The sequence below is a fragment of the Phaethon lepturus genome, unplaced genomic scaffold, assembly GCF_000687285.1.
Source record: "Phaethon lepturus isolate BGI_N335 unplaced genomic scaffold, ASM68728v1 scaffold3584, whole genome shotgun sequence".
In the NCBI taxonomy this organism is placed as follows: Eukaryota; Metazoa; Chordata; class Aves; order Phaethontiformes; family Phaethontidae; genus Phaethon; species Phaethon lepturus.
The window spans coordinates 31,109-45,558 of NW_010535299.1; the positions used below are offsets into that span (position 1 = coordinate 31,109).

Below are 14,450 nucleotides of genomic sequence, written 5' to 3' on the forward strand. Positions count from 1 at the left end.
GGAACCGAACCATTGCAGGTTAAATTACAAATGCTGTCCACACCCTGTTGGATAGAGACACCTCCTTATTAGCTGAAGCTGTTGACATGAGCTTTACCAAAGTAATGGTATCTTAATGGTATTTTTGTTTAAAAATCAACTCGGTTATTAAGGAATAGGAAAAGAATACATTGGTATAAAAGCCAGATATGCTGCACCTAGTGAAAACCTCTGTTTACTTGTTAGACGTGTCACCAGCCAGGGTCTGTCTGGCATATAAAGAAAAAGCCAAAGGCAAAAAAAAAAAAAAGCAAACTGCAGCACAGACTTGCTCTCTCATTTTTGCAACGCTGCACTACAATTTTGAAGACTGTACGCAACCAAGAGAAAAAAGGACGTCCCTATCACATTTGCAGGCTTTTGGACAGTAGTGCCCACGTTTTGAGGATCTTCTGGGAATGACCCTACCATGGAGAGTGCTCTGGACACTTATGCCTGCCTTCTCATCCTCTGTGACAACATTCCTTTTACATCAGGCTAGCAGCCATTCTAGGTTAGTTTGTGAATTTATGCATAGCAACCTAATCTTCTCTACAGCTAACAAAAAAATCCTTGAAAATTCTCCTCTATCACAAAATACCACAAAAATTCCTCATAGTCCATAACCTATCGCTCAAAGGGTCCAAGAGTAACTCATAAAATGCATAAAACAAGTATACCCCGTACCTCTATCTGAACACCATGAAGGAACAAGGATGCAAAGAAATAAAAGTAAACATGACCTTTGACCACTAATGCTTCTAACGAAAAACGGTGATGATTGTTCCATCTAGTATCTTATTTAGTTCTAAAAACAAGCGACAAAGAAAAGTTACCGTTTCAATGACATTTAGGGGACAAAAGGAGAAACGTAATTCATTTCAGGAGTATTCCACAAAGTGGAATTTTTTAAGGTTACTTCTTGACCACTTGAATGTTGAACATCAGTGTGACTCATTTTGGGGCCTGACACTCCCTTTTTCGCAATGAGATGTCAACTTACCTCCTGATGTAAAGCTCATGTATTTCTGGTTGTTAACTGTTTCTTTGGAATCGTAAAATTTGAGAACATCTAGAACAGCTTGTGGGTTCTTCTTCTGCTCCAGTTTTGTTATGTTGGAGGTCTGTAGTAGCCTGGCCCACTGTTCTGGAATGCCCTGCAGATGTCAAGTGGAAAGAATGTGGGTTTAGAATATTTAACAGCCGCAGCCTCACAGATCTTTACCAAGATCCCATGCTACCTGTAAGATTACTTTCAGAAATTTTGATTGACACCTTACAATTAAAATTAGTAGCTTATACATTAGATGCAATCATTCTCTTCTCTATCAAATATAGAGCTAAAACCAGGATCCAACTTCAAAAAGAAAAGAAAGTTATGACTGTGACAGGAAAAAAAGTGCATGAAACTCATCTTTAAATCAACTCTGCTCTTCCATGGAATAATGATTTAAGGCTTAGCTTGTTTTCCTGGTGATTCAGTGCAGAGATAACAAGACTATTCTGTATTTGTGGACAACACAGTGTATTTTAGGAGCTTTACACTGGATTTTTAATGCTTAATAACACAAAGACGTTTTGCTGAAATGATCACTGCTGTCTGATTAAAAGGTAAACCCCACCCTGATACAGTGAATTTTCAGCATACCAGGGAACACTGTGGGGTTAAGAATCTGCATTTAAATTCTCAAAATTATAACACTGAGTTGTACCACTGCTGCTAAGGATGTCTCTTTTTCGAGCTCCTGTAGCTCTGTAGGTTCTCTACTGTAAATATACAGAAACCAGGGACTGAGAAAACAGGCTGAGAGTGCCAAAGCAGTGCATGAATTCTCGGACATCTTACGAGTGAAGGTGGCATTTGAAAATTGATCCAATTGCTGAAAGCCGCAGCTCTGCATTGAAATTATATTGATGAAAATTTGCCTTAAATATCCAGTATAATTTCCTAAATTTGAAAGCCTGTAATTTTCCCCATTTACTGCACAGCCAACATCTACCAGCGAATTGTAGGGCTTACTGAATGAAAAACTACACCTGAAGTACATTTAAACTTAGCCGTCGTGCCACCCCAATCTAGGTAAACACTTTAATATAGCTTCTTCCTAAGAAGTTCTCCACAAAACAATGTGTGACATGGGCCTCCAAAGTTTAGGATTAATGAAAAAAAAGTGGGATAAGCCAAGCAACAAATCTACTGCACACACATCGACCTGCTGCTGCAGTGCTATGACATCTCAAAGAAGCTTTTTGATGCAAGATTCTTTTGGGCCTGTGACGCACCTCTGGGAGCTTCCCTGTGCACATCTGTGAGCCATAGAGATCTGGCTGTAATGGACGTAAATAAAGAAAGAAAAGAAAGTTAAAACAGAATGTGGGACAACTTAGAAGGTGGTAGGAGGAAACCAATGGGCCAAAATGGGAAAGTCCCATCTAAAATGGGAGTTACGACGTAGATACCAAATAAATTAGGTGGTGGAAAAGCTACAGGAAGGCAGGCTTAGGAAAACAGAAAAATCACAACTGGTCCAAAGTTTGGAAGCATCATTCCCCCTCCTCTCTTTTTTAAACCAGTTTTTCTCTCCCTCATAAAAATACATTACTAAGGATTAATGACAAGTGACTGGAAAAATTACCTGTGATTTCTTTTTTTAGTTAAAAAGTAAAAATAAAAATAGAGAAAGATCTGGGCTTTTGCTGTTTAGTTTTGAAAGCCAGGTTCGCATTTTTGAATGGCTCTACACAAGTTTTTTCCCATAGTTCTCCAACCCCAAGATCACAACTGGCCAGTGCATGACTCAACAAGTGCAGTGGAGAAAGCAGCTGGTCAAACTCAGATTTCACATTGGGAGACTGTGTATTGTTGTAACGCAAATAATCTATGCGTGTCAGACTGAAAATCAGGACAATTCTGAAGAAATGTTTGATTAGACTAACAGCATGCAACTTCTTTGGATCTATAGCCACAACTTTCTCCCACTTGCTAATGTCATAATCTTGAAACTTTAAAAGTTTGGCGGGTGACCACATTTTATTCTAGATTAGGAATCAGGAAACTGTTTCAAAAATGCATGCCTTACAAACCGCACTCCCAGAGCCCTGCAAACCACACTTCTTCCTCCATTCAGAAAATGCAACTGTTTCTTCAAAATAAATCAACATAAAGCTCTAGCAGCATGCTCCCACCCAACAGTTTCCAAACAGTTTTCTTTTGAGCTTTAAAAGCCCTACTTTTTAGCAAACGTGGTTGCTCCAAGCACAATGAAATGGAGATATAACATACGTTCATGAGCAACAACACAGCTTGGTACTCAAGCCTGAAAGCTGAAACTCAGGAGCCCATGCAACTTTGATTTGAGATGCAACTAACAGCAATCAGGTAATGCAGCTGGGGGGGGACTGTTAGGTGTCAGAAAATGGCCCAATGCATTGCACATAACCAGTAGAGCAGACACTATTGGCATGACAACAGTAATAATTCGAAACAAAAAACCCCATATATTTGTGCGCTTATTGGACATTCCCATGGCACTTCCAAACTTTTTAAAGAGACAGACAGTGTGATCACTAGACAGTGGGAATATTTTTACACGATAAGGCTAGTGGCAGTCCCTTCGGCAGGAGACACTTACCACATGCCTAGCAGCTGACACATGGGTTGCATCCAGGTTGGGACAAATCAAACGTGCCTAATGTAATGTGTAACATAATGCTTGCATCTGGGATTAGTTGGGAGCTGACTGCTAGCTCTTAATGGTGCAAAAATCCCCTTGCTTTGACTAACATTTTACTCCACTAAGGACTGCAGTGTTAAGTCCTGTGCTGGCAAGCTGCATGGGGGAAGTCACCTGTCCCTTTGGTTTGTTTTGAATTGGTTAGAGCCTTCTCAAACTGCAGCACTGCACTTCCACGCTTTAGGAATAAGTATTATTGTAGAAATACTGTGTAATTGTAAAACAGCAGTTATCTAATGTCCCCTGTTTTGAAAATGAAAAAGATATTAAAAAGAAATTGTGCTACAGCAATAAAGCTGGACATATTTAGCCATGTACAATTGCTTTGTTCTATTAAAAGGCCAGGACCTGTGCTGGTGGCATCTGACACCACAAAAAAAATAATAAAAAATAAATTAAGAAAATAAAAAAATCTATGATGCTAGAGACTGTTTTGACACACTAGATGATAATAATAACATTCAAACTGATCCAAACCATGATCTCTGAAGTACTCATAGAGAGTGCTTGTGCTTAGAACTGAAGTCTGTTAACCTCGACATCCCTTTTTGTTCCAGCTGGCAGGGACACAAAGCTAACTGGGATCCTCACCACCAGTCAGTCTACGAGAGAACACGATTGTGCCCCATCGCTTTTGCATAAAGCCAGAAGGAAAAAGGCTGAAGCACAAGGTAGAAATAAAGGCAGAAGGCTGAAAGGAAGAACAAATACAGAATAAGAACAGCTGAACATTCAGGGGAAAGGAAAGGAAAGGGGAAAGGGAAAGATAGACAGGAAGAAGGGATGCAAACACAAAAGGGAAAAAACATAAGCAGAAAGTAACAGAATATATAATATGATACCAAGATAAAGAGAACAGCACTGAAGATTAACCTGAACAATGAAGTGGCTACAGGGAGAGACAGAGAGGGGGAAAAAAAGAGGAAAACCAGGAGAGAGAGCAGGGAAAACACAATTTTAAGAGCTTTATGCTAAGTTTCTGATCAAAAATTACCATATCTAGGGTTTTTAAACGAGTATTTAATCAAGCCCTAGGGTTTGTCACAAAATAAATTTTGATGTAAGATTTTATAAGTGACATCTATTTTAAAAAGGCTAATTAACTAGTCCACATATTTTAAATGTAGCTGTATTTCCTAATTACTAAGGATAATTCAATTTCACTACTCCTTTGAAGACATGTTGTCATTAAATATGTCTTTTTTTCTTCCATTGTTATTATTATTATTACTACTGCTACTGTAGCATACAGAAAGTTTCGAGCTTTCTGAAATATTTTTGAGAAACAAAAATAGCAATCAAAGTAAAAAATTATGAAGAAATCACATTTAGGGCTCAAGTTCTGAAAATAAACTATCCTTCGTTCAGGCATATGATTTGTCCCATCCTGTTTGGTGTATGCAGCCAGTCAGCATTAGCACACTTTACAGTTTGACACAGGGTGAGAACACAGTCTGACCACTTAGCTCACAGGGTACTACTGATGGTACGGAGAGTTGCTCATGTTTCCTTTCGCCTCCACAGCTCAACCGAATAGAAGCTTACTGCCATCTTAGTTTTAAGGATTAACGGTTTCAGCACCTAACTAGTAGTCCGAGAAAAAATGCTTTGAGCCCCCTGCACACTTCAGGGAGCTTCTATCACTCATTTTTCCCAACACTTCATACACTTCATCATGATATAAGTAGAAAAAGCTCATTGCTATTTTATTAATACATAAAGGCTAGAAATGTGTCTGATGACCTAGTCTATGGACATACTTTGAAGGATATTAAATTAAAATGAATGGAATTCCACAATGCTGCTGCCTTCTGGGTGTCTCCAAGGGCTGTCTGCAGAGCAGCTGGACTTTGCACTTTGGGGCTGGTTCTCTACAGCAAGACATACACTATGCACATGTGTGTGGGTCTTTCATGCTTTTCCAAAGACCCTGAAAAACCAACCACTGTAGCAGCTTGTGGGACTGATAAAAACATACACCTATGTTCTTACTAGTTTTCATTTTCCACAGACACTCTGCTGACAATCCTTGGAGAAAAAAGAAAAAACCAACAGCCTGAATCGGAAGTGAAACACTCCACATCCTAAGCCCAACAAATAAATGTCTCTTTCTTCACAGCCTGGCTGCTGTCATCTGACATTTCTGGCAACAGGAGATTATTTTACATCAAGAAACTAGAAGCTCTGGTAAATGGTTACTTACCGTGAATTCTCCAGTGACAGCATCGAATCCCACATGAATGGTATGTTCAAAGTCTGAAGGAAGAGAGATTTCAGGACGTTCTTTCTCTTTCTTCTTGTTGGCTAGAGGCAAAACGTTAACACGCTTATTTTCTGCACAGCTTTTCATTCAAAAATTTTCACAATCAGGTGTGCTCAAAACAGTATTTTAAAAGTGGAAAACAAATCAACTAATGTCCATCTTATTTGACAAACAGACCCAAGCTAATACAACACCTAACTGTCAACCCCTGTTTGGGAAGGTCTAGAAGATGTTATTTCATTTTGGTTTTCTTCCAATCGGTGTCACAGCTGCCAAAGCCAGCTGTTCATGAAGTAGCTGCCTTAGGCTCTCTCTAACCAGTATGATTTCTATTATCAGTTCTTTCTTTCATCAAGGTTTCATATCTACCAACTAATTCCGGTTTGACTTTGCTCTGTGTGTTCCTACAGAAGTAAAGCACCCAGGACATGCGTGTGCATGCTTGTTTGCACATGTGTCTTCTCCAACATGCTTTGAAACTGTTGGCATAGAATCATAGAATAGTTTGGGTTGGAAAGGATCTTTTAAAGGTCATCTAGTCCACCCGCCCTGCAATAAGCAGGGACATCTTCAACTAGAGCACATTGCTCAGAGCCCCGTCCAACCTGACCTTGAATGTTCCCAGGATGGGGCATCTACCACCTCCCTGGGCAACCTGTACCAGTGTTTCACCTCCCTCATTGTGAAAAATTTCTTCTTTATATCTAGTCTAAGTCTACCCTCTGTCAAACGCATCCAGCTCAGAGAGGAGAGGTTTTTTAAAATAACCAGGTTCCCACAAGTTCTGTGAAAATAGGCAGCTCAGGAGAAGACAAAGATCCTATTCCTGCCTGCTCGCTGAGTAAAAGGCTGAAGTAGCAGCTCTGTATTAGAAACCACAGAATCTGCACAGCAACAAGATGTTATAAATGCCATTGGAAAAGCTTCATTTGAGCTCTCAATTAACTAAGACATATGACCATAAAACCCAGGCTTTATTAGTCTCCAGGAATTCCTTGTTTTTAAATCACTCCACCAGTATTCACAGTGTGGAGTATCGTATTGAAGGAGACAGACTTGGAAGTCAGTCAATCTGCAGGTTTCTCATCTCCCTCTTATTTTAACACCTTTTGAAAGTAACATCCCTTGTGGTCATCCATCTCCTGTGCTTTTTACTATTGACAAATCTCACTTCATCCCAGTTTTATTGATGCTGGTAAAGAATGAGTGGACTAAAGGCTGAGAGAAGCTGCCTTCACTCTGATGCATCAAGAATCCACATTCAACAGCTATTTCTCTGAAAAATGGTGACAATAATGCCACTTCTGGACAATTCCCAAACACCCAGATAACATAGCATACACCCACATTCAAACATCTATCCTGATCTATCCTGCCAGCAGGTACCTGAAATATCTGGCTTCCCTGGAGAACCAGCATGCTCCAAGACTAACAACCATGTGGTGGAACAATACAGCACAGAGCTATCTGTAGCATCTTCTCTAGTGCCAGTGGTGTATCCGTAACAGCCGAGAGGGGAAGTGCCACTCTACCAAACGCGTTTGTCATTTCAGTGGAAGAATTACATGCTACTCATTGGAACAGAACAAATACTACAGTGCCCACTTGCAGTATGCGAGAGTTATTAACACAAACTCAGGAAATAAGACACACATAATGCGCTTATGTCACATACAAAAAAGTCACATCATCTCAAGTCTTTAAAGAGAGCACTCTGCACCCCAGGATCCCACCTCTCCCCTGCTGCCCTTCGTAACGGTTTAATGCGTGTCTGGTTTACCTATCCTCTTTGTGGTCCTGAGCAGGCTTGCTCCATAGGTCTGATGTGACATGACTTCATGCTAACAGTTGTGAGAAATCCGCAGATACACGAGAGGTTGCTACTGTGCCTATCACAATGGGACTCTATATGAGGATCTCTAAAGGCCAGCGTATTGCCATTTATTAATGATCATATGAAAATGAACACATGAGCCACAGTTACACATCAGCAGGAGAGAAAGGAGCAGTTGTTCAGGTCCTGTCTTTGCCTCCCATATTCCCTCAGTGCAGCGCCAGTGACAGCCATGCTGTGCACATCAAAAACAGCTGGATGAAGACAATTTTGTGTGTGTCTTATTTCAAAAGCAAGCGTCCCCTTCTACCAATATCAACCAGGATGGAGCTTTGCAAAATCTATTTTCTGGGACATCAGCCTTTTAAAATAAAGCACTACTATGCTCACAGACTTTTCATTAATATTTTCCTTCGGTGTTTTAGTATTATATTTGCCAGCTTCAGAAGTTTACCTAGGGGTCTCATCTGAAGGCTGAACTCACTATGTATCAGCACCCCTCCCAGCCTGGGTCTGTCTTTGCTCACAGATAGTAGCTCCATGAGGCCTCTTTTTGCACATATTTCTTATTCTGCCTTTCAGCCTCCTTTAGTTGGAAGATGGTCTGCTCTTCGTAATTATAGTATAGAGTATTTTGGATGTTTCTAATCCTTTCTCTGCATTGCTGCATTTATCTCATTAAATAACTGTTACCTTTTGTCTGTACTGCACACCCCTACGCAACATTAATTGATGACTTATTTTCATTTAGCATTCAGTAAAGATGGCAGCAATGTGTCAAATACAAATGCAAAGGCTTTTCCCCTTCTTCTATCTCTTAAGATGATGTTGTTTAAATTTCAGGATAGATGTTGCCAGTTACAAGATGTCACCTCCCTTCAGCATATATAACTTTTTATTGTAGATAACAAAACTGGCTTCCCACCTCATCATTTGCAAGCAAATACAGTGAAAATTAGATTTAAAGGACCACCAAATTCAGTTCAAAGCAACAGCCAAATCTAGAAGCTAAATAAAGCATTACAGAAAACATTCCATCAAAAGCAGCACTTTGTCCATTCTAGGCCTCTCCTGCCATCCCACAAGCATTCCAGCTCGTTCCCCAATATTTGGCTCATCTGCTTCATGGACCTTTGCCTACCAGATATGTGTGGATGTAACACCTAGGATCCAAATGCTGATAAACTATACATTAAATACAGAATTAAATATCTTCTTGCAACACCCTCACACCTCCCCAGTCTAAAAACTCTGACACTTCTGTCTGCACCCTGCAACTGAAATCACTTCTGTTTTACATAAACTGGCAAAATGATATGAAAAGGCACGACGACTTTGAAGTACTGACTAACTGCATTCAAGAGTTTTATACTGCACGTTGCCAGCTGATTTTCTTATAAATGCCCCTCACAATGCATTCCTAGAGCCACCCACACCACCTCGGCAACTATTACAGATTAAAAGCGAACAAGGAAAGAGTCTTCAGTCTTCCACAGTCTGCATCATCATCATCATCATTATGTTAAAAAAGCAGTTGTTTGGCAGAAAAATGTGACTCAGCTAAGTGGCAGCTTTTCTCCAGAGACGGAGGAAGGATTTGACCTCATGCTTATGCCCTCCTGTTCACTTGCCTCCTCTTCATCTCATTCTGTTCTTTCCTCCATCCTCTCTCCTTTCCACTGTCACTCACGCTGTCCTCCCAACCTCCTTCCTGCTCTGCTGCTCCTGTCCCACACCAGCAGCCTTGTCCTTTTCTTTCTCATCCATTAATCTTAACACCGCTGGGTTTTTCTCCTTCCCTCTTTTCTTGTTTTTCTGTACAGGAGGCAATCAGATGACTAAAGGTTAGACTCTGCTCCCATCCACAGCTAAGTGGATAGCAGCTTCGATAGGAGTGATATTGTTCATCCAGTAATCTTAACACAGATGTACCCCTTCAGCTGAAAGGGGCATCTGAGCTGTGGTGGGCCTGCTCCCCTCTCATTTCTTTAGGTTGAACACTCTGTTACAGAGCCTTCATGGAGCCACCAGTTCACACACAGTATTAATTTATTTCATAGCACAGCAATTTCAGGTGGTTTAATGAAAGAAGAACAAGGCTGAATCAAACAACCGGAAGAACACAAGTGATTTCTTTCTGCTCTCAATTCTCCTGAGGCAACAGCACCCTGCTGAAAGGAAACGCTAATGCTATGAACTCCACATAGCTCCCATCACCATCATTACCTCTGAGGAAGGAAGTCCAATTTCACAGCTTCAGCACAGGCTATGGGGGAACCGGTGCAGCTCCTTGTTCCACACAGATTGTCCACGCAACGCTGGAAACATATTTCAGTATGTCTGCCTTGGTTTCCTACCCCTGGGAAATGGGCTACCTTACCCCAGAGATAGGGGCAAGAGGAGATATACCAAGGAACTTATGGGGGTCAAGTGCTATGGGAAGGAGCAGGACACTAACGCCTAAGTGCCTTGTTTCAACTGTAGAAGCAGAGAGGGGCCCCACACTGTCATCAGCGGCTTGCCAAAATAAGGTTTTACACACAGAAGAGCTCAAACTCTAACTGAAAACCCTACACTTCAGCAGAGGAATGACTGAAAGATTCTCGGTCCCTGAGCACAGCAGTCCCAGCATATGCCGTTGCCTTGGAGAGAACACACCGTAGCCTATCCATCCTCACAACCCTCCTGTCTGGTGAGCAAATGAAAGACAACAAAGTTCCTGCAGGTGTTTTCTTCACATTCTGTTTACTAGTACCAGCAGTGGACTATTAACATAAATTTGTGATGCTGCAAAGCACTGCACTAGATGAGAGCAGCCATATTAATCGCCTTCTGTTTTATAAGCAGGACTCTCAAAAACGTGTCGCTGAGTCTGTGAAGCATGCACGGCCAGCTGATACGCTGACCCACAAGCCAACCCTGATATGAAACCCCCTCAAGGGGTTTCGCTAGCCAGGCTAAACTTCCTCCATTTATTATTTCACCCAGCAAAATTAAGCTATAAACCTTAGCTTACTTTTGTTCATAGTCACATTTAAAATCATGATACTGGTATGTTTCCTAAGACTGCTCTGACTAGTAGTTAATTATATCTATTTTTAATGTCACTCATCATTTCCAGGAGGGTTTGTTGCTGGATGTCCCCATTTTCAGCATCTCCTGCTTAAGAAATGTTCCCTCGGAGAGGGATAATATCCTGCTGGCAGTCAGGGGAAGAAGTGACCCAAGTCCTTCCACGAATTAAACAAGCCAGGGGAGATTTTAATTTTGGCCTTTGAAAAGAATCAATTGAAAATTAATTTTGGTCCAAGAAGGGGACATTTTGGGAAGCACTCTGCAGAGCGAACCAGCCAGGTCTGCCTGAGGAATGGGCCCATCTAGCCACAGCCTTCACATGAGAGGAGCCATCAGAACTGCCCCTGACTGAGGGGAGGAATGGGGCCAAAACTGTGCTTTCTACTGCCTGTAAGAAGTTTTGAATGCCAGACTACCTCCAACTGTTTCCCATGACATGTGGGAGAGACTCGTGAACAGGGAAGCTGAGCAGCGCAGGTGAGCTGGAGCTCCGAGGGAATGACCCCATTTCCACAGTGCCGAGCTCTCCTTGGAGGAGCAGCAATGCACTCTGAAGGTGGAATCCCTTTCAAAATCTAGCTGGATTTCGTGATGCTGATCACAACCCTTTGAGCCCAGCATTTCAGCCAGTTTTCAGTCCACCTCACTGTCCATTTATCTAAACTGTACTTCATCAGTTTGTCTGTGAGGATACTACGGGAGGCTGTGTTGAACACCTTACTAAAGTAGAAACAACACCCACTGCTCTCCATTCACCACCAAGCCTGTCATCTCATGGTAGAAGGCTGTCAGTGTGGTTCAGCATCAATTCCCTTTCATGAATCTGTGACGACTATTCCTGATCACTTTTTTGTACTTCATTTGTGTGGAAATGGTTTCTGGGAGAATTTGCTCCACTAGCTTCCCAGGGACCAAGGTGAGGCTGACTGGCCCACAGTTCCCCAGATCCTCCTTCTTAAAGACAGAAGTGACATTTGCTTTTTTCCAGCCATCAGCAACACCCCCCAATCACCATAACCTTTCAAAGATAACCAAATCAAAGACATCAGACAGCTCCTTCAGCACTTTTAGGTGCAGCCCATCAGTTCCCATGGCATTACAAAGAAGAAGATCCCTTCCCTTAATTCTGTAAATACTGTAACTCCAAACACACTCCTTTCTGCAAATGCATTTCAAAGACTGCAGCTGAAATGCTATTTCCTGCAAGTTTAAAAGACTCTCTTGCTGTGACCACAGCTAGTAGGTTTTAAATCAAGCCGTTCTGTGTCCACTCTCACTGCAAAAGCAATAAGCAAGAAGAGCCTTGCTCCTGTTCCTGGAATGCAAATGCATTAAAAAAAACATCAGAAGAGTCAGGCATATTGCCTTCTCCCTTCTGCAAATGTATTTTCCAAAGTACACAACCTCAATCTCTGTTTTTACTGCAAATGCAAAGAAAAATCACAGGGTCGTAGAATGGTTCGGGTTGGAAAGGACCTTAAAGATCATCTAGGTCCAACCCCCCTGCCATGGGCAGGGACACCTTCCACTAGACCAGGTTGCTCAAAGCCCCATCTAGCCTGACCTTGAATGTTTCCAGGATGGGGCATCCACAACTTCTCTGAGCAACCTGTTCCAGTGCCTCACCACCCTCATAGCGAAGGACTTCTCCCTTGTATCTAATCTAAATTTACGCTCTTTCAGTTTAAAGCCATTAGCCCTTGTCCTATCAATACACGCCCTTGTAAAAAGTCCCTCTCCAGCTTTTTTGTAGGCCCCCTTTAGGTACTAGAAGGCTGCTATAAGGTCTCCCCAGAGCCTTCCCTTCTCCAGGCTGAACAACCCCAACCCTCTCAGCCTGTCTTCATAGGAGAGGTGCTGTAGCCCTTGGATCATCTTCATGGCCCATCTCCAAAGGAAAGGATTTCCCAGTTTAACTATAAAGTTATCTTTAAAAGGCAAGTCACACAATGTGTGCACATCTTACTGGCTTTTCAAAGACAAGAAAGTAACTGACTGAACATCTCCTCCTCTTTCAAAATATGTTACTAGAGTAATTGGAACAGGCGGCTTTGGAAGGACTTTACCATGTTCCGCAACTGAAACAGAAAGAAAACAGTGGCAGAAAGTAAACACGGCAACTAACAACCAACAGAAAGCAAACAGACATGTAGCCACCCATTCGCATTGCTGATACTTTACTTTTATCCCCTCCTCCTGGGAAGATGGAGCGAAGCCTGGCTTTCTTGTTCTTCTCCTCAGGGGCCATGGGGAGTGGTTTTGAACTGTGGTTTAGTGCTGAAGAATCGCGATTGTTGCTGTTCATTCTCAATGGTGGGGCTGGAGGTTTCTCTTCAACATCCACACTATCGGACATCTTCAGCAGCCCTCACAGCCTCCTGCAAAAGCAGAACAGAAAGCATGCCTGTCAATAAAGGATGCCAAGGCTGGTGTCCTGGGGAGAAAAGAGGGCAAGAAAAGCCTTCTGGTGGAATAAGGAAGCCTCTCTATTAGAAGTTTGCTCCGAATAAGGTTACTGCTGGTTGTTATAAATAAATGCAGTCACCAATTCCTAAAAAATCACTGTATTACCATTAAAAGAAAGCTTTTTTTATATCTGGTAAAGGCTTTTTAAATTTTTATTTACAACTTTTCTTCTTGTAGTTGTTTACAATCCAAATTTTCTTCTAAAAGCAGACTTCCAAAGCAAAATTTAAATTACCTGAAATTACCTGGTATCATAGTGAACCACTTTTATGATGTAAGAAACAAAGTGCATCCTGGGGGATATAGATAGCAAGCATTAAGATTTCTGTTTCCTCCCTGCTCTGTGTTTGGAGAGAGTTTTGTCCTGGGAGTGTGGGGCTTCAAAAGGAATGATCTTCCCAAAGGAAATTCATTCAGAAGTACCAATTAAAAGCTTTCTTGCACATAAAAAAGAGCAATACTTTTGCTAAAATCAATCAAAACCTAAGCAGGAAAATGATCATATCCTGAAAACAATTCAAGTCTTCCTCTTTCTGTCCTGCTACCACACAGGTCTGTTATCATAGGGCTGTTTGTGGCACAGCTTTGAATAACAGAACCATAGAGTCCCAGGTACGGTACATCAGCAAGGAGTGGACATGTACAGTCTTTTGTTGACTGCTAAGAACAGGGGTACTGATCTAAGGAGAAAAATACCCAGAAATTGTTACAAAACTTTCATAATTTGGGAAAACACAGGACATGTAAGACCTTTCAAATTCCTAATCTTTCTAGTCTTATCTTTAATATTATAATTCAAGCCTGGATTAAGTAGCTGGTTTAACAAACAAGCAACACTTGGTAAAATGAACTGGTTTAAGACCTGAAAATAGAGTATGATTTCAGACAGATCAGATGTGATGTGGACTATACTACATATTTTTAAAGGTTACAATTCTACAGGCACCTTGCCTTCCAACCCCTCAGTTGGCTCCTTTTATGGAAGGCACTGTGCATGTGTTAGGGATCTCTCCTTGTGCTGATTTACAGGTAACCCAAGTTATTGCAGTCATCAGCTACT

General features: G+C 41.5%; 1 protein-coding gene across 4 annotated transcripts in view; it reads right to left on the bottom strand.

The window, feature by feature from the left end:
- The window catches only part of LOC104619758 (serine/threonine-protein kinase PAK 3), a 39,219-nt gene extending 25,913 nt beyond the window's left edge, over nt 1-13,306 (bottom strand). Inside the window, exons 1-4 of one of the 4 annotated variants that reach the window (XM_010285751.1) lie at nt 13,106-13,280; nt 5,956-6,056; nt 2,302-2,346; nt 1,022-1,175 (exon numbers count right to left, since the gene is read on the bottom strand). In XM_010285751.1, the coding sequence (XP_010284053.1) occupies nt 1,022-1,175; nt 2,302-2,346; nt 5,956-6,056; nt 13,106-13,280 (475 nt within the window). Of the gene's footprint in view, nt 1-991; nt 1,176-2,301; nt 2,347-5,955; nt 6,057-13,100 lie in introns of all 4 variants that reach the window. The other 3 variants (XM_010285752.1, XM_010285753.1, XM_010285754.1) reach the window with 3 other exon arrangements.
- Between the last annotated feature and the right edge of the window lie 1,144 nt (nt 13,307-14,450).